We start from the raw sequence: 24,462 nt of genomic DNA on the forward strand, positions 1-24,462 counted from the left end.
ATATTATCTTGAGTTGACTGAGTTATCTATCGTTGACGAACCTCGTTTATATGATATATCTTTCTGTCACTTGTCGTCAAGTTAGAAAATCTTGAGATCTAACAAGGATAAGCATAAGGAACCACTGAACCAGCATTTAGTACTCATCCACCAAACAAACAAACAAACAAACAGTAGGTACCAGATGAACAAGGTTAGTCAGTTTCCTTTTCAGTAACAGTTTCTATGGTTCACGTGTTTGGTTCACTTGTCAACGCATTATTATTCTTTATTCATAAATTAGGTAATAGCGAAGCTGTTCAAACGAGGAGCAAAGGAGAAACGAGCCTCTTTCGTTTTGAAAGTTGATATGCACTGTGATGGATGCGCCAAAAAGGTGCAACGAATGGTTCTTAAATTGAACGGTATGATTACTGTAACTTTTCATAATTTCAGATCTTTCCTTGTCAATCCGTTTGGTTGGGAATAGATGGAGGGGATGGGAGGGAAGGGAATTGATTCTTTGAAGTCAGTGAGTAAGAGAGTGAGATACACATGGACGGATGCAGAAATTTCAATAAGTGGTGTCAAAGTCATTTATCATAAATATTTTTACAAAAATCTATGAATTCATAACAAATAAAATGATGAAGTCATGTTTGGTTGTGAGAAGAAAGTGTGAAGAGAGAAAGGAGATAAATAGAGTAGATTTGACATATTGTTTGGTACAAGAGAGAAATGAGAGAACTAGAGAAGAAAGAAACGTGTTTACTTTTGTAAAGACCATAATATCCTTATACTAAGAAAGATAGTATACAATTTTATCAATTTGAATTTAATTTCAAATAAATATTAATGTCTTTTTATTCTAATTTAATTAAGAAATTAAATTATTTTTTCTAAACAGGAGTAAATTATCACTTTTTTACTTAATTATTTAAAATATTTTAAAATTTAGTCAGTTAAAATAATCCAATAGTTAACTATTTCGTGAGTTACCGATAGTTTATTTTACAATAATGTAAGAAGCATGAGGGAGAAGCAAAGATAAGTTGTTTTTGTGGTATGTTTGTTCAGCTTTCATTTCGACATGCTAGAACAAAAATCTTAGAAACATAATATGTTAAATAAAAATAAAAATAAACACTTTGTATGCATGTATGTCATCCATAGTCCACACCAGGGAGAAATATGGAAAATAAAAAAAATATCACACTTCCACTCCCTTTCTTCGCACCTCAGAAGAGAAAGGGAACAGACGTGGGGCCCACAAGATTTTGTCTCTCTCATCAATCTCTCTTTTGAACCAAACACGAGAGATTGCATCTCTCTCTCCCCAACTTCTCTCTCCCCTCTTTCTCTCTTTCATATTTCTCCTCTACCAAACACAGTGTAAGCAAAACATTGAAGATTACAATAATTATACCATTGTATGTCCAAAAACTAAAGATACTTTAATAACGAAGAATTATAATTACCCGCTTTGTAACTTTATATTTTGAAAGTTTTTTTTTTTTTTTTTTTCATTTTCAACACTATAAAATATATCGCTCTATATGCATGTTGCCAAACAATGATTCAAAACCTCATCTTCCATATGGTTGCGCATATTCTTAACAAAATTCATAGAAGAGAAACTCCTTTCAACAGTTGCATTTTCCATTTGCAAAAGTAATGCTAACTTCAAAAGTAAGTACACCATTGCATAAGCAATGTGTTTTTTAGTTTCCACCAACATTCTTGAATGAACACTGATCCCACCCAAATTAGAACATTGTTCACAAAAATGAATGTCGGTTTTCATAATCTCCAAAAAAGAAAATCCTGACGGTTCGAGCCTTGGAATTCAGATTATGATTTGGTATTGTAAGCGGGTCACGTACAACTACAAAGTCTTTCAACTTTTCATTTTCCACCGAACAATGAGTACCATTTCTCTTTTTCTTTTTGTGGCATTTTCTTTAAATAAAACCAAATGTTAAGCTAGAGGCTTAAAGCCCAACGATTACTGATTCATTTTCCAACATATAAAGTAAATTAGTAATACAACTATTTTGACACATACAATATAATATTAGTTTATATAATATGTCTCTAGTGTATTAACTGGGTTATGTCATTATGTGTGGGCAAGATAATAGTTAAAGTGGGGTCAATATAGAAAAATACACTATTATTGGTTGAAAAAGAAAGCTAAGTGTGGGGTCAGCTGACTCCAATATGCTATACTTGCATCTGTGCCTGGAGATACCCATCAAATGCTACACTGCATTAGTATTTATATAGAATGAGTTGGGTTTTTAGCTGCTAGGCCTTCACCCAAACAGGCGTTTATAATGATCTTGTGGCAGTCAAAACATTGGATCTGAATGGATGGTCGTCCGGACCGCGATCCAGTGGGATTTATTGTGTTTGTTTCTGTGGAAAGGTAGTGAGGGGGAGAGAAAGACGAGGGAAAGAAGCATTTTCCATCGTTTGGAACAAGTGAAACTAACAAAGGAAAGAATGAGACACATGGGTCCCACATTTAAGCCTACATTATATGTAACTGTTGGTGATATTCACAAATTTTGGAAGGAGAACAACTAGCTCTACCAAGTCTACATTGCTTAGTTATAGAAGAAAAAAAAAAAAAACTTTCCTTGCACTGTTTTCTTTCAGGGATGAATCAAAATGTAAAGGGTCATGCGACATTATATGTAAAGGGTCATGGTTCGGTCCATGCGACATAATGGAGTTTGAGGAAGACAGAGGAAATAGAGGAATTGCAGACTTCAAAAAATAAACTGACATGACCCTCGTGAATAGTAGGAGTAAGGATTAATCTAGTTTAATATAAATAAATAAATATGGAAATTAATTTGTGATGATAAAATTAGATAACACTAGTCAATAAATTAATCCATCAATGTATAAGAAACTGGTATGAAGTTGAAGAAACAGGAGTTGCAGAATACAGGGCTGATGTAAAAGATAAAACTGGGGTAAAAATGTAATTAGCTAATTATATGGCTTGATTCCATCTCATACACCCCAAATTGGAGGGGAAGAAAAATAAGAAAGGATGATGGAATGGATTTCATCATATACCACTCCATTTCACTCATTTTTAAAAATCCAAACAATGGAACAACACTTCATACCACTCCATTCCACCCTATTTCGTCAATCCAAACAAATCCTTAAAAGTCATTTTGGTGGGTTGAGGAGCATGGGTGTTTAAAAACTACTCTTGGTCTCAGTTTCCTCTAGAATTTTTGGTGTCCCGGAACGTAAATTAAATTGACCACAGATCATTGCAGTGTTGTTTTTTTATAGGAAAATGTAAAGTAATTAATTTAGTAGGGAAGAAAGAAATGTTAGTAACAGGTTCATTGAATTCTTTTAGTATTTCGGCCCATACCACTAAGCTATTTCTTCGAGGACATTGATTGGTAGAGTTAATTCATTTGGTTCACGATGCAGGTGTAGAGAGCGTTGAATCTGACCGCTCTAGTAATACATTGAAGGTTATTGGAAAAGTGGACCCCGACAAGGTGCGAGATAAACTAGAGCGAAAATCTAAGAGGAAGGTTGTGCTTTCCACGGAAAATAAACTTTATGAAGTGTTCTTAAGTTTTAGAGGAAAAGATACTCGTGCATCATTCACTTCACATCTCTATGCTTCACTTCAAAATGCTGGAGTTAATGTTTTTAGGGATGATGATTCGCTTCAAAGAGGAGATCAAATATCATCATTACTTCAATTGATTGAAGAGTCTCGAATTTCTGTGATTGTTTTTTCAAGAAATTATGCAGATTCGCGATGGTGTCTAGATGAGTTAGTAAAGGTAATGGAGTGTCAGCGAACCATAGGGCAGATAGTTGTGCCAGTGTTCTACGATGTAGATCCCTCTGAAGTACGTCACCAGAAAGGCGAGTTTGGTAAAGCATTTCAAAATCTCTTAAATAGAATTTCGAAGGATGAAGATGAGTCCCTTTCAGAGGAGGAGAAAGATGAGTTGCTGCATTGTAAGTTGAGCTGGATAGAGGCGCTTCGAGGGGTGACTAACATTGCAGGATTTGTAGTCCTAGATTCCAAGTAATTTAATTTTACAATTAGTGCTTTCAAATTCTTCATTGCATTTAATAATAGAAAATGTTTTTGAGTCGTGGATAATGGCGTCCCTAATATGCACCTCATAAGAGAAGTCCAATGTTGGACATCTTGAATTTGACCTTTTATAGCAGGTTAACATACTTCTTTACTTTCAATATTTTTATTCTTTACTTATTTAAAAAATATTAACCTGAGGTAAAACTTACGAGATTCACCGTTGGACCTTCCTTTTAAGGTGCATATTAGGGTAGGGGCTCCATAGAAAAAATTATAATTATAATTAAATTTATCTCTGTTCAAAAAATAAATATGACTTTTATAATTATAAATAAATGAAAAATAGTTAAATTATGATTTGCTGTCGGTTTGGTTCATGTACATATATATGTATGTCCATGCATGCATGTACACATCTGTATAAGCACCTTTTCTTTGGTTTGTTTTAATAGGAATGAAAATAAGGCCATCAAGGATATTGTTGAAAAAATTACTCATTTGCTTGATAAGACAGATTTGTTCATTGCTGATAAACCTGTGGGAGTTGGTTCTCGAGTGCAAGATGTTATTGAACTGTTAGACATCCAACAATCAAATGATGTACTGCTACTTGGGATGTGGGGTATGGGGGGGATTGGTAAAACAACCATTGCAAAAGCTATCTATAATGAAATTGGCCGTAATTTTGAAGGTAGGAGCTTCCTTGCAAATGTTAGGGAAGTTTGGGATGAGAATGCTGGAAAAGTGAATTTACAAGAACAACTTCTCTTTGACATCTGTAAAGATATGACAATCAAAATACAAAGCATTGAAAGTGGAAAAATCATATTAAAGGATAGACTCTGCCGTAAAAGAGTACTAATTTTACTTGATGATGTTAATACATTGGACCAACTAAATGCTTTGTGCGGAAGTCATAAATGGTTTGGTCCGGGGAGTAGAATAATCATTACCACAAGGGATAGACATATACTTAGTGGGAATAGGGTTAATAAAGTATTTAAAATGAAACACATGGATGAAAGTGAATCAATTGAGCTATTTAGTTGGCATGCATTCAAGCAAGCGAGTCCTACAAACGATTTTGTTGAAATTTCTAGAAATGTAGTTGAGTATTCTGGGGGGTTGCCACTAGCATTGGAAGTCCTTGGGTCATATTTATTCGATAGGGAGGTAACAGAATGGAAAAGTGCATTGGACAAACTCAAAAGAATTCCTAATAATCAATTACAGAAGAAGTTAAGAATAATCTATGATGCTTTAAATGATGACATTGAGAAAGAAATATTCCTTGATGTAGCTTGTTTCTTTATTGGGATGGACCGAAATGATGTTACACTTATATTAAATGGATGTGGACTTTTTGCTGAAATTGGAATAAGTATCCTTGTTGAGCGTAGTCTTGTAACTGTTGATGATAAGAACAAACTTGGAATGCATGATTTGTTGCGAGATATGGGAAGAGAAATCATTCGTGAGAAATCACCAGAGGAGCTCGAGGAGCGTTGCAGGTTGTGGTTTCATGATGATGTGCTTCATGTATTATCAGAACAAACTGTAAGAACTTCATTTGCTTTATCATTTAAATCTGGAAAGGAAAACAAAAATTGATGATTCAATTGTTAGCATTCATTTGTTCTGTTGATTTTTTTTTTTTTGAAGTAATTTGTTTTGCTGATTACCATCAGAACTTTGAAAATTAGTCTGGTTATGAATCGTTTGGTGCTTCCTCACTTCTAGCTAGTAACAAATGATTGGCTTTAATGCAAGTTTATCTGCCTTGTATCTTTAAGCTTTGGATGTTTTTCTTTTTGCTTTCAAAGGGAACAAAAGCTATTAAGGGGCTGACTTTGAAGTTCCCAAGAGCCAATGAAAAATGTTTTAGTACTATAGCATTCAAGAAGATGACGAGACTCAGATTGCTTCAACTTGCTGGGGTAAAACTTAATGGAGATTTTAAATATCTTTCAAGAAATGTGAGATGGCTGTCTTGGAATGGATTTTCTTTAACACATATACCTACAAACTTTTACAAAGGAAGCTTGGTTTCCATCGAGTTAGAGAATAGCAATGTCAAACTTTTATGGAAAGAGGCCCAGGTATAAGTTTTGATTTCTTTTTTTGCTTTCAAATTGTAATCCTACTTTAATCTTTGGTACTTTAAAACTTTTTTTCAAAATTATTTCAGCCAGCCTGTCAAATTTTACAAGTACTTCAGTGAAACTATTCCAAATATTCAAGTTGTGAAGCATATTGTTTTTTGTTATGAAACATTAGTTTGTCTAAATTTTAAAATTATAAATTGTTCACTTTTTAAAAAAGAAAAAACTTAAGGAATTAGGAAATGATTTTCAATTTGATTCTTTTTCAAGTGTTAAATTATCTTACACTGTTATCCAACGATGTGCTATCACTTTATTTGGTAGTTGTGAGAATGAGACTTGTCTTAGCAATAGATAATTGGTTGATAGTGTAAAAAAGTTTTACACCAAGCTGGAATTAAAATTAAATATCCCACAGATTATCTAATGAGTGGTAAGACTGGAAGGGATAGGATTAGGAATGACTACATTAGAGAGAGTGTTGGGATATCACCTATAGTAGAAAAGATGAATTTGGACATGTATAGAAAAGACCTGTAGATCAGATGGAAGAGAGTTAGATCAGAAGAGGTAGAGGAAGACCTAGAAAAACTAGAAGAGAAACTATTAGGAAAGATTTAGTGGTTAATGAGTTGGATCAAAATATGGTTTATGATAGAACATTATGGCGTAATTTGATCTATGTAGCCGATCCCACTTAGTGGGATAAGGTTTGATTGTTGTTGTATCCCACAGATTATCTAATCAAAAGAATTTTGCAGCATTGACTATTTCATTAAAGAAGCTTTAAATTTACATTTACATTTAAAACATTCTATCATTTTAAATTATTGATGTCTCGGCAAAATGCTCAAACATGGCTTTTAATAATCTTTTCTGCACCACTATGCAGGGACGGATGCATGTGCACAAGTCTGTAGGCTTATGCCTGCACTAAATTTTGAGGATTTTTTTTTTTTAGGTAGTAGAGATATAGTAATATATAGTAATAGTTGAAATGTTGACTAAATGGCCCACACAACACTTTTCTCTTAGCCCACACATGAACGCACACCTTGACACAACATCACAGCCTTTTCCAAATATAAATGGTTAAACGATTGTATAGTTACTTATATAGAGAGAGATACTTTTGTTGGTATTGAAAATGAGAAAATCATTCAATGTTTAATTACTTATATTTATGCTTTGAAATTTATATGGTGCCCCCCACTTTCCAAAATTTCTGGATCCGTCACTGCCACTATGTACATAAATTTAGCCTGTTAACAAAAAAATTCACTAATATTGGTATTCAATAAAGCAGCACTATATTATTTTAAATATTTTACTTTCCACTGTCAAGGTTAGTGAGTCATTGTAATTGTTTCCATTTATTTTTTGAAGAGTCTTCCTTAAGTTTACCTTTGACATGTCTGTTCTTGCAGAGGATGGAAAAACTGAAAATTCTAAATCTTAGTCATTCTCATTGTCTGACGCACACCCCAGACTTTTCATACATGCCTAATCTTGAGAAGCTGGTACTTAAAGATTGTCCAATGTTGTCTGAGGTTTCTCCTAGCATTGGAAATCTCAGTGAAATTCTTCTAATAGATTTGGAAGATTGTGTTGGCCTTCGTAGCCTTCCAGGAAGCATCTATAAGTTGAAATCTCTGAAAACCCTCATTCTTTCTGGGTGTATAATGATTGACGAGTTGGAAGAGGACATAGAACAAATGGAATCATTAACCACTCTGCTTGCAAATAACACTGGAATAAAAAGAGTACCCTTTTCAGTAGTCAGGTCAAAAAGCATTGGATACATTTCTCTATGTGGCCATGTAGGATTTTCACGTGATGTGTTTCCGTCTATCATCTGGTCTTGGTTGTCACCAACAAATAATCTCTCATCCCTAGTTCAAACATCTAATGTCATGTCATCCCTTGTTTCTGTAGATGTACCAAATAGTAGTTCCCATGAACTATTATCGATTTCCAAGTACCTTCCAAGTCTTCAAAGTCTTTGGGTGGAGTGCAGCTCAGAACTTCAACTTTCTCATGATGCTGCAATAATTTTGGATGCCTTATATGCCACAGATTATAAGGGGTTTGAATCAATTGCAATTACATCACAGGTATCAAATATGACTACTTCTACATCACAAGTATCAGAACATTCCTTCAAGTCTCTTTTAATTCAAATGGGAACGAATTGCCAAGTCACCAATATTTTGAAAGAGAAAATTGTACAGGTTTGTCTTATCTATCTCTCTTTGCCCCCCTTGTATGTTTGTCTGTGTTTGTATCACCTCATACATTTGAATTCTTAAGTGTATATGTCTATAACAATACATGTATATGTAAGTGTATTCAATTATTTGCTATATGTGTAAAATACTTGAAAATTAAAATAATTAAATCCTTAACGTATTATTTTTAAATTGTCTTCCAAGTTCTATCAAATTTTGCTATAATTTATTGACAGCTTACGTGACACATGTTCAAGCGTTTGGAAAAATTATAGTATATACATTTTTTTCAAGATATACTCTCAAATTTGCATACTTTTACACAATTGATACTAAATCACAAGTCTATAATTAAAAGTCTTGTTTTTTTATTTTTACTACTGGTCATGATCATGCTCATAAATATGTTCTAACTTCTAATCAAAATTAAATTTCATAAATAGCTTTTATGAGTCGTTTTTCAAACTAACAGAAACAGCATCTTACTCATAAGCAGAACATGAGTATGCATCTTCCATGGTAGTTATATAGTGGATTTACAAGTACTCCATGAACATATTTTGACCAGAATTTTTTTTTGGACCGGTAGTAATCCATGAATATGAATTTTGGTTATGGTAGCATGTAAAGTTGTGACATCATTTGTATGAACTTTGTTTATATAATGAATAAAAAAAACTTTTACACAAGATTATGGATCTATTTTTGGCTGAATATGATTCATGGATTATGAAAAACTTTTACACAAGATCAACAATATGATTCATTACCTTATGAAAAGTATTATATCTTTCGGTGTTGAATAAATGATAAGGTGTTATTATTATACTTGTCAGTAAAACTTTGATTTTATCTCTATTCATACAGAATATGGATCTCAATGGGAGCGGTGATTGTTTGCTCCCCACTGATGGTTATCCAGATTGGTTAACCTTTCATTCTGAAGGTTCTTCGGTAACTTTTCAAGTTCCCCAAGTGGAAGGCCGTAGCTTGAAAACAATGATGTGCATTGTCTATACTTCAGCCCCAGCTAACATAATATCAAGTGGCCTTAAAAACATGTTAGTGAAAAACCACACAAAGGCCACCATTCAGCTCTATAAGAGTGAGGCATTGGTCTCCTTTGAAGATGAGGAGAGCCAGAGGGTAATATCAAGTATAGAACCCGGTAACAAAGTGGAGGTCATTGTTGTTTTCGAGAACAGTTTCATTGTGAAAAAGACAGCAGTTTATATTGTATATGATGAACAAATTGGCGAAAAATTGGAGCTGTATGCAGTGGCGTTGCCAGGACCCTGGGTCAGGGGGTTCAAATTTTTAAATTTTCACATATTCACACACACACACACACACACTTTATGATTGTCTTCTATGTGGTTTCATTTCTTCAAATCGTTGAATAATCGGTTCATTATTGATGTTGTCATTTTGAAAAAAAAAATATCTCAAATATTTATTATTATTATTTTATATGCGTATGGAAAAAATTATACAAATTTTTAATATCATAGATCTGATACATAAGTTATTCAATGAACATAAAAAATGATTTTTCGCTTAAAAAAGTTTTGCTTGTTATTATTATTATTATTTGTATAATTTTTTATATATTATAGATCATACACTTAATTTTTTATATACTATAATATACTTATCTTACGGTATTTGTTATAACTTGTGAAAATCATGTTAACTATGTATATGTTTTCCACTATTAAATATGTATAACTCTAAACAAAACTTTTTCAGTTGTACGCGTTTAGTATAGTGGTAAGTTTTTGATTAAATTACATTCTTGAGCAGCTGTTAGATTCCCACAATATCCATTTTAGTTGAATGTTTTGTATTACTTTAGTTTTATTTAATTCACGCTGGCTTTAGATTCATCTAGAGAAGAATGGAAGTGCATTAAATTTGGAGATAGTGGGATTTGGAGAGAGGAGATAGTGCAAGTTGTTTAATCATGGAGAGGTAATTGGTTCATAGGAGGTGCAAGTATTAAATTTCAGGGGATTCAACACATGAATAGTATAGAAAATTGGGTAGAGTTTATAGAATTGAGGGGGTTCAGTTGAATCCCCTGAGTTGTATGTGCCTCCGCCCATGGCTGTATGATGTACCAGAAAGAAAGAAAATTGAGTGGAATGAATCAAAGAAAGATGGTAAAGCAATGGCCGAGTAAAATCAATTCTTATGGTGCCTGCAAACCTTTTTATTGAAGTTTCTATACATGGTAAATTTGTGTAATCCTAAATAGAGGTGAACTATTGTAAGTTGTTCTGTTACAATTCTTCCATGTCATATATAGCTTTTGGCAGGTCACTCTAATTGTATTACCGACTGCGAGGAATGTACAGTTTTGAAATTTTATTTGACATATCTATGTTGAACATATTGTGTTTGAATTCTTAGTTGATAAAGTAAAAGTTGATTTTCCTCAATAGAAATCTAAATGAATCAAAATTTGACAAGATTTCATTAAATATAACGCAATTCAGTGCATAAAACTGGTTTGATTTTTGGATAGGGCATTCCTCACCCAAGTTCTAGACCCTCATAGAAAATTTTGCTTGCATATGTAACATGTAAGTCACTTTAGCTGCCAGATAAGTACTGTTTGGGGCATGAACCCCCAATTGTGAAGTGAACCAGGCAATTATGTCATCTGGCAGTGCATAAATAGGTGAACTTCTCTTCCTAGATTGAACCTAGTAGGTACTATGTTCTTAGCAAATTTCTGGTAGAGCATTCATAATATTGTATTTTGATTTTCATGGCGTAGTGTGATTTACTAGACATGCCAGCTGTTGGGCAGCTGGAGAAGGATGCCAAATATGCATTGTTACATATTTTTAATGTAAAAGATTTTACACATTCAAACATAATAAACTGTTTGACTTTAATTGAATGAATCATCAGTCCCTAAATTACCACACTTTCACCAATTTAGTGTCTAAACTATAACAACATACCAAATAGTTCCTAAACTATCTAAAATCCATCAATAAACTATAACAACATACCAAATAGTTACTAAACTATCTAAAATCCATCAATCTAGTCCTTGGTATTATGATGTTACTGAATTGATGAATTTTCATATACTTTAGGGACTAAATTAACGGATTTCATATAGTTTAAGGACTAATTATATTTTCATAGTTTAAGACTAAATTTAAGATTTGATAATAATTTAGGTATTAAATTGATGGTTGATGGCTTTAATTATAGCTATTAAAATTGCACATAAGAATGAATGTGCTGATTGTGGTGCCATGAGTGTGGTGTCAAACGGGGTAGTCATTATGAAAGGTGTGGTGAACTTGTGTTAGGTTTTGGCTGATTCTCAGCTGCTATAAGCAGCTTTTAACCCGAATCACGACTATGACACTGTTAGCCACTACTCAGTACATAGTTGAAGCCAGATTGTTCAGCTTTTAGCGTCGCCTAATACAACTTATAATACGCATCACATTTCAGTATCAGGATGCTGCCTCCCATGGTTTCGGCAAACTCCTCTTTTGTGCAGCTTACCCCTTGGTGGCTTCCAAACTGCACACTCATTCAACTAGTTTAGGGTGCACTAATTTATGAATTGAAGTGGAAGGTAGCATAACTCTCCCACATTGAGCAAATACTCTCTTGTCAATAATCGCAATCAAGGAAAGATTTATGGTGGGCACTTAACCCCCTTTCAAAAACTGATCAACCGTTTCAAGTATACATATCCAACATATTGGTGAAAAGTAAGAAGTCACAACCTTAGAGACAAATTTTATGGTGAATGAACTCATTGCTAAACTAGGTTGAAGACTGTCCTGTCCAATTTGTTAAAAGACATATGAATGTTATAACTCATAGTCGGTTCAAATAGCAGATCATTCAGGGTCCATAATGAGAGCGCCTTACACCGTTAGGGACAAAAATAAATGTTTACTCAAAAATAAAGTTATGAAGGTTTCTGCAGCAAAGGAAATGAGCTTGAGCCATATAACTATAAAATCTGATGCTGAGGTAAAATGCTCATTGTTCAAATCAGAGTTTCTTCTTGGCAGCTATATATCCTATTATTTAGGACTACAGAAGTTTGCTAACCATTTAAATGCTATAACTATTTGAGTCTATTTTGTTAAAAGACATTTAAATGGTATATGACATGGAAGAATTGTAACAGAACAAATTAGAATCTTTCAGAACTCTTTGTGAATACAAAAATTCACCAAGGATAAAATCTAGAAACTAGAGACCAAAAATCAGACAATGACAGAGCAGCCTGTAAGCCAAAAATGGAAAACAATTGTTAGCAGTCATCAAAATATTGATTTTTGCTCGGCCATTGCATTACTATCTTTCATTGATTCATTTCACTCGGTTTTTCTTCTTTCGGTTCTGATTGAAGTCATCAGTGGGCTCCTCTTCAGTAGAGAATCTCTTGACAGATGGTTCATCGTATACGAGATAAACTGCTGTCTTTTTCACAATGAAACTGTTCTCAAAAACAACAACGACCTCCACTTTGTTACCGGGTTCTATACTTGATACTACCCTCAGAGCCTCCTCATCTTCAAAGGAGACTAATGCCTCGCTCTTATAGAGCTGAATGGTGGCCTTTGTGTAATTTTTCACTAACACATTTTTAAGGCCACTTGATGTTATGTTATCTGGGGTTGAAGTATAGACAATGCACATCATTGTCTTCAACTTACGCCCTTCCACTTGAGGGACTTCTAAAGTTACAGAAGAACCTTCCGAAAGAAAGGTTAACCAATTTGGATAACTATCACCAGGAAGCAAACAACCACCACTCCTATTGACATCTATATTCTGCAAAATTTCATCGAAATGTATGTTAACTTCAACTTATCCTTTATTCAACAATTAAAGATTTAACTTTTCCTCATAAGGTAATTAATCATATTTTGACGTACAGAGAAATATTTGCTTGGATTCATAAAACCAACTATCAGTCCTACTTATGAACTTCATACATACCAAAATAATAGTGAGGGAAGATAACGATAGTAACAAATTTTACCGCTCTAAAATGCGCTTTTTGAAGCCTGTAAGTTTGTAACAGTTTTTTTCTTCATAGAAACAAAGTTCATACAAATGATGTCACAACTCATATTCTTCGATTACTTGAAAATCCAATACATAACTAGCATGGAAGATGTATACTCATGTTCTTCTTATGAGTAAGAAGTCTTTATTGTTAATTTGAAAAACGATACGTATAAAAGTGATTTTATGAATGTTAATTTTAACTGGTAAGCATATTTAATCATCAATTTCAATTGATATATACTTTGTTATCATCAAATGTAGTTTCAATGAATATATTTTTTCTAATGTGCCCTCTCATGTCTCATCCTAAGAAGTAATTCAGTTATAAATGTACTTTCTGCTCTTAACAGAGTGGCAATTCTCATGCATCTGTTGAGGTTTAATAAAAAAAATTGCTTATAAAAAAATAAGCATTTCAATTATATATTAGTGATTTGGGATCAATTATTTAAAAGCAAGAAAAATAAGAGTATATCTTGAAAAAATAGCACAGACTATAATTCTTCCACATGCTTGCACATGTGTCAAGTAAGCTGTCAATGACTGATAGCAAACTTTGTGAAAATTTGGAAGACAATTTTCATTATTTGGATTTTTAAGTATTTTACACCTATATGAAATAATTGTATACACTTACATGTGTTGTTATAGACTTATACACTAAAGTATATAAATGTTGGAGGGGATACACACACAGACATATTAAAGAGACTTCAAGGAATGTTTTGATACTTGTGATGTAGTTGCAGTTGGTTCCAACTCCTTACGATTTATGGTATGCAAGGCATCCAAAATTATTGCTGCATCATGAGAAAGTTGACGTTCTGAACTGCACTCCATCCAAAGACTTCGAAGACTTGGAAGGTACATGGAAATCGATGATAGTTTGTGGGAACTACTATGTGGTACATCTAGAGGAACAAGAGATGACATGATATTAGATGTTTGAAATAGGGGTGGGAGATTATTTGTTGGTGACATCCAAGACCAGATGATAGATGGAAACACATCATGTGAAAGTCCTTCATAGCCACATAGAGAGATATATCCAATGCTTTTTGACCTTACTACTGAAAAGGGCACTGTTGTTATTGCAGTGTTGTTTGCTAGAAGAGTGGTTAATGATTCCATTTGTTCCAAGTCGTCTTCCAACTTGTCAATCATTAAACACCCAGAAAGAATGAGTATTTTCAAAGATTTCAACTTATAGATGCTTCTTGGAAGGCTACGAAGGCTAACACAATCTTCCAAATCTATTAGAAGTATTTCAGTGAGATCTCCAATGGTAGGAGAAACCTCAGACAACATTGGACAATCTTTGAGTACCAGCTTCTCAAGATTAGGCAAGTATGAAAAGTCAGGGGTGTGCGTCAGACAATGAGAATGACTAAGATTTAGAATTTTCAGCTTTTCCATCCTCTGCAAGAACAGACATGTCAAAGGTAAACTTAAGGAAGACTCTTCAAAAAATAAATGGAAACAATTACAATGATATGATGCGCTGTTTTATCGAATACCAATATCAGAGCAAAATTTTGAACCAAGGTTAAATTTCTGTACACAGTGTTGCAGAAATTACTAAAAGTCATGTTTGACCATTTTACCGAGAGATCAATAATTTGCAATGATAGAATGTTTTAAATGTAAATCTAAAGCTTCTTTAACGAAATAGTCAATGTTGCACTTGCCACCATCTTCTTTGCCTTCATTTTAGCTATCATAAAATTCAGTTGATTAGATAATCTGCGGGATGTTTAATTTTAATTCTTGCTGGTCTAAAACCCCTTTACACTATCAACCAATTATATATATATATATATATATATATATATATATATATATATATATATATATATATATATATATCGTTAAATGCTTAGACAAGTCTCATTATGACAACCACCAAATAGGACCAATTGAGATTCTGAAAAAAGTGCTGACACATCATTGGATAACAGTGTTAAACAATTTAACATGATAGTCAAATTGAACATTTGGAATAGTTTAACTGATGTACTTATAAGATTTGAAAGGCTGGCAGAAATAACGATGAAAAAATGTTTCAAATACCATGTAATAAAGTAGCATTACAATTTGAAAAGGGAAAACGACTCATGAAGGATAAAATAAGAAATCAAAACTATTTCCTGGTCCTTTTTCCATAAAAGACTGACATTGCTACTCTGTAACTCGATGGAAACTAAATTTTCTCTATGAAAGTTATTAGGTATATGTGTTAAAGAAAATCCATTCCAAGACAGCCATTTCAGATTTCTCGAAAGATATTCAAAATCTCCATCAAGTTTTACTCCAGAAAATTGAAGCAATCTAAGTCTCTTCATCTTCTTGAATGCTTTAGTACTAAAACATTTTTCATTGGATCTTGGCAACTTCAAAGCCAGCCCCTTAATAGCTTTTGTTCCCTTTGAAACAAAAAGAAAAACATGCAAAGCTTAAAGATACAAGGCTGTGAAACTTGCATTAAAGCCAATCTTTTGTTACAAGGCAGTGAAACTTGCATTAAAACTAATGAATGGTAACAATTGAATCATCAATTTTTATTTTTCTTTCCAGATTTAAAAAATAAAGAAAATGAAGTTCTTACCGTATGTTCTGACAATACATGAAGCACATCGTCATGAAACCACAACCTGCAACGCTCCTCGAGCTCCTCTGGTGATTTCTCACGAATGATTTCTCTTCCCATATCTCGCAACAAATCATGCATTCCAAGTTTGTTCTTATCATCAACAGTTATAAGACTTCGCTCAACAAGGATACTTATTCCAATTTCAGCAAAAAGTCCACATCCATTTAATATAAGTGTAACGTCATTTCGGTCCATCCCAATAAAGAAACAAGCTATGTCAAGGAATATTTCTTTCTCAGTGTCATCATTTAAAGCATCATAGCTTATTCTTAACTTCTTTTGTAGTTGATTATTAGGAATTCTTTTGAGTTTGTCCAATACACTTTTCCATTCTGTTTCCCCTCTATCAAACAAATATGACCCAAGGATTTCCAAAGCTAGTGGCAATCCCCCAGAATACTCAACTACATTTCTAGAAATTTCAGCAAAATCTTTTGTAGGACTCGCTTGCTTGAATGTGTGCCAACTAAATAGCTCAATTGATTCACTTTCATCCATGTGTTTCATTTTGAATACTTTATTAACCCTATTCCCACTAAGTATATGTTTATCCCTTGTGGTAATGATTATTCTACTCCCCGGACCAAACCATTTATGACTTCCGCACAAAGCATTTAGTTGGTCCAATGTATTAACATCATCAAGTAAAATTAGTACTCTTTTACGGCAGAGTCTATCCTTTAATATGATTTTTCCACTTTCAATGCTTTGTATTTTGATTGTCATATCTTCACAGATGTCAAAGAGAAGTTGTTCTTGTAAATTCACTTTTCCAGCATTCTCATCCCAAACTTCCCTAATATTTGCAAGGAAGCTTCTACCTTCAAAGTTCCGGCCAATTTTATTGTAAATAGCTTTGGCAATGGTTGTTTTACCAACTCCCCCCATACCCCACATCCCTAGTAGGAGAACTTCATTTGATTGTTGGATATCTTGGTCCAGCAGTTGAATCATATCTTGCACTCGAGATTCAACTGCAAGTCACCTCTTCTTTTTTCCTCTTTTATCTCTGATTAATTAATTTTAACGCGCGTTTATCACAAACGACACTCCACTTCTTGGGTTAGAGAAAGTGTTTTTCACGTGATGGATTGAGAAGGTGGGTTAGTTATGTAAAAAAAAACAGTTCTGGAAGTTAATGTAGAATTGATTAATGTCTCAACGTTAAAAATAAAAGAAGAGTATATATAAACTAGAATTGATTAATTTCTACAAGAGGCTTGCAACCTTGGTTTGTCTCCAGATCAAACCTATCCAAACTTTAACTAGTGAGTCTGATAGCTTACGAAAATTTATACCATCAACTTAAGAATTAATGGTGTTTTATTCTGTAATAGAAGTTATTTTCGGTTTTCTCCTCTGTAATTTTTTTTTTTTTGATTTATCCCTTGTAAAAGAAATTTGTTTTGGAAAACCCTTATTCGAGTTTGGGAGGATAATTGGTTACCTTTTCAACAAAGTCACAAGGAATTTGGTCACTGAAGCCTATATAGGATGTAATGTGAATTTAATGAGAGACTTACTCCTTCATTGTACGCTTTCAGTTGCTCTTTGGGGGCTGGTTCGGAATTGGTTGGGCATTTCTTTTGTGCATGCTCATGAGCTTCGACATCATTTTATCCAGTTTACTAAAATGGCAGGTATGCCGTTCTCTACTCAGTCATTCTTCAGGATTATTTGGTTTGCAACTATTTGGGTGCTTTGGAAGGAAAGGAATGATAGGATTTTCCATAATACGATTTCATCTCCTATTACTCTCATTGAAAAAGTTAAACTCCATTCCTTCCTTTGGTTGAAATCGAAACAGGTGGCTTTTGTTTATACTTACCACGATTGATGGAAACACCCCATGTATTGTATGAGTGTTCTTATGTAATTTGTTTTTGGTTGGTGATCTCTTTTTGGTTCCTTAATTTTGTAAATATTTTTCGGTGTTCCTTCTTTGCACACCTTGTGCGGAGGGAATTACCATTGGATTCGTAATATTTTTATATATATCATTTTGATTTGTTAAAAAAAAGGGTAAACAGTGCTTTTAGCCCCTGTAATATAGGTCACTTTTGGGTTTAGCCCCTGTAAATTTTTTTTTTTAGATTCCACCCTCATAAAATTTTTTTGTTTTGGTTTTGGCCCCTGACCCCCTTGAGTCAGCAGAATCTTTGACGTGGCAGGCGACGTCAGCAGATTCTGCTGACGTGGCGCGCTGACTGTATAATTATTTTTATTTTTTATTTTTTTATTGGGGGTACACGTGGCATTTTCGTTTTTTTTTTAAAAAATTTAAAAAAATATTAAAAAATTCTGGAAAATTGAAAAATTAATAAAAAAATTTAAAAAAAATTAAAAAATTCTGGAAAAATTAAAAATGAATAAAAAAATTGAAAAAAATATTTAAAAATTCTGGAAAATCGAAAAATTAATAAAAAATCTGGAAAAATGAAAAATTAATAAAAAATTGAAAAAAAATTAAAAAATTCTGGAAAATTGAAAAATCAATAAAAAAATTGAAAAAAAATATTAAAAAATTCTGGAAAATTGAAAAATTAATAAAAATTAAAAAAATTTTAAAAAAACGGAAAAAATTAAAAAAATCTGGAAAAATTAATAAAAGTAAAAAAAGATTAAAAAATAAAATAATCCAATAAAATGAAAAATAATGAAAAAATTCTGGAAAATATTTAAAAATTTCGAAAATTTTAAAAATTCTGAGAAATACTAATAAAAATTTCAAAAATTTTAAAAATTTCGAAAATTTCCATTAAAATTTCATTTTGAAATTTTTTAATGAAATTTTAATGAAAATTTTTTGAAATTTTTGAAATTTTTATTAGTATTTCTCAAAAAATTTCCGGGAATTTTTGTGTATTTATAAACCGAGAATAAGGGAAAAAATATGTGTATTTATAAACCGAGCTTAGGTTTTTTATGTATCTTTCGAAGTTTCGAAATTTTTATTAGTATTTTTTCCGAGAATTTTTGTGTATTTATAAACCGGAAACTTTTGTGTATTTATAAACCGAGAATAAGGGAAAAAATACACTGAAAAAATCTGAGCTAATCAAAATTTCGAAAAATACGAATGATTAATCTTTTTAATTTTTTTTGAAAATTTCAAATTTTTTTAAATATTTTCCAGAATTTTTTTTATTTTCCAGAATTTTTTCATTATTTTTCATTTTATTGGATTATTTTAGTTTTTTAGTCATTTTTTATTTTTATTAATTCTTCCATATTCTTTTAATTTTTTCCGTTTTTTTAATTTTATTCATTTTTCCAGAATTTTTTAATATTTTTTTTCAATTTTTTTATTGATTTTTCAATTTTCCAGAATTTTTTATTAATTTTTCATTTTTCTAGATTTTTTATTAATTTTTCGATTTTCCAGAATTTTTAAATATTTTTTTCAATTTTTTTATTAATTTTTAATTTTTCCAGAATTTTTTAATTTTTTTTAAATTTTTTTATTAATTTTTCAATTTTCCAGAATTTTTAAATATTTTTTTAAATTTTTTTAAAAAAAAACGAAAATGCCACGTGTACCCCCAATAAAAAAATAAAAAATAAAAATAATTATACAGTCAGCGCGCCACGTCAGCAGAATCTGCTGACGTCGCCTGCCACGTCAAAGATTCTGCTGACTCAAGGGGTCAGGGGCCAAAACCAAAACAAAAAAGTTTTATGAGGGTGGAATCTAAAAAAATTTTTTTACAGGGGCTAAACCCAAAAGTGACCTATATTACAGGGGCTAAAAGCACTGTTTACCCTAAAAAAAATGAGAGACTTAATTACAAGTGGTCATGGTGGATGGAATGTGCAGCTGATCAATGATATTTTTCTTCCGTCCGAAGCGCAAAAAAACATCCAGATTCCACTACCTTTCAATGGGCAGCAAGATGGATTCGCGTGGGGAGCGAATAAAAAAAACTTTTTATATATTAGTTACTAAGATATCACCAAAAATATCTATGTGGCATAAATTGATTGAATGTGTATCTAAAATAATTTTACATTTCTCAGTACATAGAAACTAAATCCTTTAAAAATTTATAAAAGAATTTAATATAAATTTTTTATAAAAGTTCGGAGATTTTATAATGGGTTTGTGGCTATCAAAAGTAGCGTATACATAGAATAAGAAAAGATAAGGCTGTTTTAAAAGGTATGTGTATAAAATAAAGATATGTGTTCATCGAAAGAAGGTAAAAAGATACCTGTATAAAAACAAATCAAGAAGTAATATAATAATGGTGTAAAATATTATAAGCTGATCCATAATGTTCACAAGCTTCGTCTGTGTGTATATATATATCCATAAGCTTTTTTTCTTGAAGGAAACTGATCCATATGCTTACAGTGAGAGTTTATTGAAATATGACACGAAACTGTGATAAACTAATATTTTTTATGTACCCAAACACTTTTACGAAGATAATTTTTTTATGTTAGTAGAAGTTCAACTATGTTCAAAATAGTCCCGTGTAGGTAGTTTTGTTGGTGAGCTAAAGAGCGTTCAAAAATTTGAGGGACCTTAATGTTCATACTTTTCTTCACGATATACTGGCAGGAATATGAAAATTTTAATTAAATCACAAATCAAAACGTCTTAAGGTCATGCGGCATAAATAAATGTGTGAAGCAACATGCCAATAGAAAATTTATAAATAAATGTAATAACAAGGAAGGAACATGGAAATTTATAGATGTCCATTTTGTCAAAGGTTTCTCATTGAAGTTGTCAGCCAGCAATTTAAAAAGACGATATCAATCCATATTAGTATTTAATCATGAATTAATTTTTGTCGTTATGGAAAGAATGATTAAAATCAAAACAAGCCATGGAGTGACAAAGAAGAAACATATGTTAAGTTTCACCACACTGCACACCAGAAGAACAACAGTATACAAATTCATCTTTTAAATAATAAATCATTTTAGTCTTTTATTTTTTTGCATAGTTTTGAGCTTAATTAAGCTATCTGGTATAGTTATGGCAGATCTATCGAGTGGAGTTGCAGTTGGAGTTGAGATGAGTGAGAAGGTGAAGCGAAATCGATGGAAGGCTCATGAATATGAATTCTTTTACGAACCCAAGCCTAGTATGATGGAGAGTATGCGTCGTAAGATTTATAAGATTTATATCTTATTTATTGTTTTTCTGATTTTTGGAGAAAAGAAAGAAGAATTGGAGATTGTTTTTCTGATTTAGTAAGTTAATTTAACAAGGTGACTTGCCAATTTCATAAGGATAAAAGCATATTTAATCCTATTTTTTTTGAATATAAATTATATATATATTGTAAAAAATAATTTACACACATATTTCTAGAGATATGTAAGGAACTATGAAGCATCAAATTGATTCTTTGTTTTTGTCTTGTTGTTTTAGACGATCTGCGTGATTATGGATTATTAAAGAGCTATGAAGTGTTCTTAAGTTTCCGAGGCCAAGACACGCGTGTGTCATTCACTTCACATCTATATGCTTGTCTTCGAAACGAAGGAATTATTGTTTTTAAGGACGATCATTCACTTCAAAGCGGAGATCACATTTCAACATCACTATTGCGAGCAATCCAAAAGTTTCGAATTTCGGTTATTGTTTTCTCAAAGAACTATGCGCAGTCGAGATGGTGTCTGCAAGAGTTGGTGGAAATAATGGCGTGTCACAGAACCATACGGCAGATAGTGCTGCCAGTGTTCTATGATGTACTACCCTCAGAGGTACGTCACCAAACTGGTGAGTTTGGAAAAGCTTTTAAAAGTCTCTTGAATAGGATTTCAAAGGAGGAGGAAGATAACTCATTGAAATGGAGAGATGCGCTTCATGATGTTGCTGGCCTTTCTGGCTTTGTAGTTTTGAATTCCAGGTAGTTTAATTCAACCGTTGGAGTACTTCTGATCGTGAAACTAAATTTAAGTTGCCTAAACCAATCGATTGGGTCAACTTGTCAACGGGCTTCAACAAATGTCGAATTGATCTGAAAATACCGAGTTCATACTCTAGTTGGTATAATTATTGATCAAATTTTACTAATTAGGTTAATTATCATGGGTCCTTTTCCTAGGCGACCGGAATGTAGTTTCTTAACTCTTTGTTGATATATCATTTCATTTTACATAACTTTTAATTAATTTATATTCTTTGTGTGGAAATTTTAATAACTTAAATAATTTTTTTTATCAAAGCACTAAAATAAAAGACAGGAGAGGCTTGAACCAATACAAGAGAGTTACAAAGGTGTCAAAGACCACCAATGTACAGAAAAACTAGTCAGATTATGACCATTCTAGGCTAATACAACTGCTACAAAACTATCCTCTCTATGAAAATTTAAACAAAATATTGATATTCCCAGTTATTCTTTTACATCTGAACCAACTATTCCGTATCTGTCAAGGTAGCTTTGGAGGTACTCTTTTGGGCACGAGTCCTCATTCCGGCTGAGTTAAAGCTAGCCGACTTCTCTTTGTTTACCTGTTTCTTCTTCTTTTTCTCTGCCTTAGTGCTCTCCGAGAGACTTGGATAGTGCTACTCAAAGTCTGATATGGTGGCTTCTGCATTGTCATGGCTGAGAGTGTCCTTCATCTCCTCTTCTACTTCATCCCCCCAAAATTTGGAAAGAATCTGCACACTCTTTAAGGCTGCAGCAGAGTGGAGAGAAGATTTGGAAGCAGAAACCAAAGTTTGGCTTGAAGGGAGCTTGTCACTTGTCAAACTAGCATATTTGGTGGTTATAGGCTGCGGCATAGGAGTAAGTACTGGAGTATCTACCCAAGCTTTCAACTTGTCTGGATCCACAACTCTAACTGATGTAGTAGGTATGACATTGGGGAATGACCATCTCCCATCATTCAGCTTCATCTGTTGATCATTGTTGCTACCCATAATCTCCGAGGGTCTAGCTTGAGAAGAAACGGACACCTCTAGATTGATGGGGCTTACTGACACAACACCCACATCTAGGATATTGGTTGAAATGTCCCCAACAGCTTCCCGCCTAACAAAAGGAACAACCAAGTTATCTCGAACCTCAGTTAGGGCCGCCCCACTATCCTTGTCAGTCTCATTAGCCAAAATATCAAAAGAGTTATGGAGTTCAAGACTTTGATCATCCAAAGCTTCCTGATCTCCTGAGAATGCAGGAAGGTTCCCCTTTGAACTTGTGTCCCTGTTAATATAAAATGTTGCTGCTGCTTCCATTTCCTTGGTACCATTCCCACCATATTTAGAACCCAGGTTGTAGCTTTCAACTGGCATTGAATTTGATATAGCATGAGACTTTACTTGGGTGCTGGTCCCAGTCATCTGATTTGGAGTAGCTTCTTGCATAATCAGAGTAATGCAAATTATGTTTTAATGTTAAAAACGGATTCCTTATATTAGGTTTTTAATATTCACAATTACTACTCTATTACTATTTAATTGTGTATGTTTGTTTACCTTCTCTTTTGTCCAACTTTTATAGGAATGAAAGTGAAGCAATCGAGAATATTGTTGAAAATGTTACATATTTGTTTGACAAGACAAATTTGTTTGTTGCTGATAATCCAGTGGGAGTTGACTCTCGAGTACAAGACATTATTCAATTGTTAAACATCCAACAATCAAATGATGTTTTACATTTAGGGATGTGGGGAATGGGAGGAAGTGGTAAGACCACCATCGCGAAAGCGATTTACAATAAAATTGGCTGTAAATTTGGAAGCAAAATGTTGGACAAGTTTGTTTACAAGAACAGCTTCTCTTTGATATATGCAAAGAAACGAAAATTAAGATTCAAAGCATTGAGTCAGGGAAAAGTATACTAAATGATAGACTCTTCCATAAAAGGGTACTTCTTGTACTTGATGATGTGAATACATTGGAGCAACTAAATGCGTTATGTGGAAATCGTAAATGGCTGATAATCAATAAAATAAGTGAATGTTAACAACTGAGTGATAAGTGCTAGGAAGTGATATTTTCATGTTATATTTTAAGCACTTTTGTTACTTGTTTTGCAAGTAATTTAGGGAAAAGCCGAGATAAAAGTGATAATTGCCTTATTACGCTTTAATTGCCTTACTTTACCCAATTGTGCAGGATTTGACCTCAAGACACTAAGCAAGCATGAAAAAGCCAAGAAAAGTGCAAAAGGCCGCAAGTACTACACTGCTCGCGAGGCGAGCACAGCAGCTCGCAGTGGCGAGCTTCAATTCAAGCCACAAAGCCGTGAGCACCCCCTTGCTCGCGAGGCGAGCATAGCTACTCGCCGTTGCGAGTAAGGGCGGTTTGACCCTCCCAGGGTGACGTGGCAGAATCTTAATGGTGAAGGAAACAGCACTCGCCATGGCGAGTAAGGC

At 33.0% G+C, this 24,462-nt stretch overlaps 3 protein-coding genes across 10 annotated transcripts; 2 read left to right on the plus strand and 1 right to left on the minus strand.

The window, feature by feature from the left end:
- The first annotated feature begins 78 nt into the window (after positions 1-78).
- On the plus strand, positions 79-10,782 carry LOC146912724 (disease resistance protein RPV1-like). Its single transcript, XM_085722217.1, has 7 exons — positions 79-193; positions 284-404; positions 3,445-4,060; positions 4,528-5,632; positions 5,899-6,174; positions 7,605-8,408; positions 9,273-10,782. The coding sequence occupies exons 1-7, from the start codon at positions 185-187 to the stop codon at positions 9,765-9,767; spliced, it is 3,426 nt and encodes a 1,141-aa protein (XP_085578343.1). The 5' UTR covers positions 79-184; the 3' UTR covers positions 9,768-10,782.
- Positions 10,783-12,433: 1,651 nt separating this feature from the next.
- On the minus strand, positions 12,434-17,091 carry LOC146912725 (disease resistance protein Roq1-like). Its single transcript, XM_085720774.1, has 4 exons — positions 16,075-17,091; positions 15,611-15,892; positions 14,174-14,888; positions 12,434-13,264 (listed from the first exon to the last, which is right to left on the minus strand). The coding sequence occupies exons 1-4, from the start codon at positions 17,071-17,073 to the stop codon at positions 12,765-12,767; spliced, it is 2,496 nt and encodes an 831-aa protein (XP_085576900.1). The 5' UTR covers positions 17,074-17,091; the 3' UTR covers positions 12,434-12,764.
- Positions 17,092-17,298: 207 nt separating this feature from the next.
- LOC146912726 (toll/interleukin-1 receptor-like protein) lies at positions 17,299-24,057 on the plus strand. Of its 8 annotated transcripts, none has more exons than XR_015016851.1 (5): positions 17,299-17,759; positions 19,937-21,016; positions 21,105-21,236; positions 21,506-23,456; positions 23,586-24,057. XR_015016851.1 is itself a non-coding variant. In XM_085722223.1 (5 exons), the coding sequence occupies exons 3-5, from the start codon at positions 21,107-21,109 to the stop codon at positions 23,926-23,928; spliced, it is 954 nt and encodes a 317-aa protein (XP_085578349.1). In that variant the 5' UTR covers positions 17,299-17,759; positions 19,937-21,016; positions 21,105-21,106; the 3' UTR covers positions 23,929-24,057. The 8 variants fall into 8 exon arrangements, 6 of the variants coding, with proteins under 6 accessions (XP_085578349.1, XP_085578348.1, XP_085578350.1 ...); XR_015016850.1 differs by lacking the exon at positions 19,937-21,016 and having other exon boundaries at positions 21,506-21,986; positions 22,306-23,456; XM_085722223.1 differs by having other exon boundaries at positions 21,506-21,986.
- The last annotated feature ends 405 nt before the right edge of the window (positions 24,058-24,462 follow it).

This window comes from Medicago sativa, chromosome 6, assembly GCF_051527215.1.
Source record: "Medicago sativa cultivar Bolivia chromosome 6, Bolivia_mono, whole genome shotgun sequence".
NCBI lineage: Eukaryota > Viridiplantae > Streptophyta > Magnoliopsida > Fabales > Fabaceae > Medicago > Medicago sativa.

Bases quoted from the DNA above. Each gene is read 5' to 3' on its own strand.
- LOC146912725 (XM_085720774.1), bottom strand. From the start codon at position 17,073: ATGATTCAACTGCTGGACCAAGATATCCAACAATCAAATGAAGTTCTC. The intron at 15,893-16,074 runs GTAAGAACTTCA...TTTGTTTCAAAG, and splicing joins ATGTATTGTCAGAACATACG to GGAACAAAAGCTATTAAGGG. The intron at 13,265-14,173 runs AATATGTCTGTG...ATAAAGGATAAG, and splicing joins ACATTCCTTGAAGTCTCTTT to TTGAAGTTAACATACATTTC.
- LOC146912726 (XM_085722218.1), top strand. From the start codon at position 17,435: ATGGTGTTTTATTCTGTAATAGAAGTTATTTTCGGTTTTCTCCTCTGT. The intron at 17,760-21,104 runs GTATGCCGTTCT...TATCTGGTATAG, and splicing joins CCAGTTTACTAAAATGGCAG to TTATGGCAGATCTATCGAGT. The intron at 21,987-23,585 runs GTAGTTTAATTC...CAACTTTTATAG, and splicing joins TTTGTAGTTTTGAATTCCAG to GAATGAAAGTGAAGCAATCG.
- LOC146912724 (XM_085722217.1), top strand. The intron at 405-3,444 runs GTATGATTACTG...TTCACGATGCAG, and splicing joins AATGGTTCTTAAATTGAACG to GTGTAGAGAGCGTTGAATCT. The intron at 8,409-9,272 runs GTTTGTCTTATC...CTATTCATACAG, and splicing joins TGAAAGAGAAAATTGTACAG to AATATGGATCTCAATGGGAG.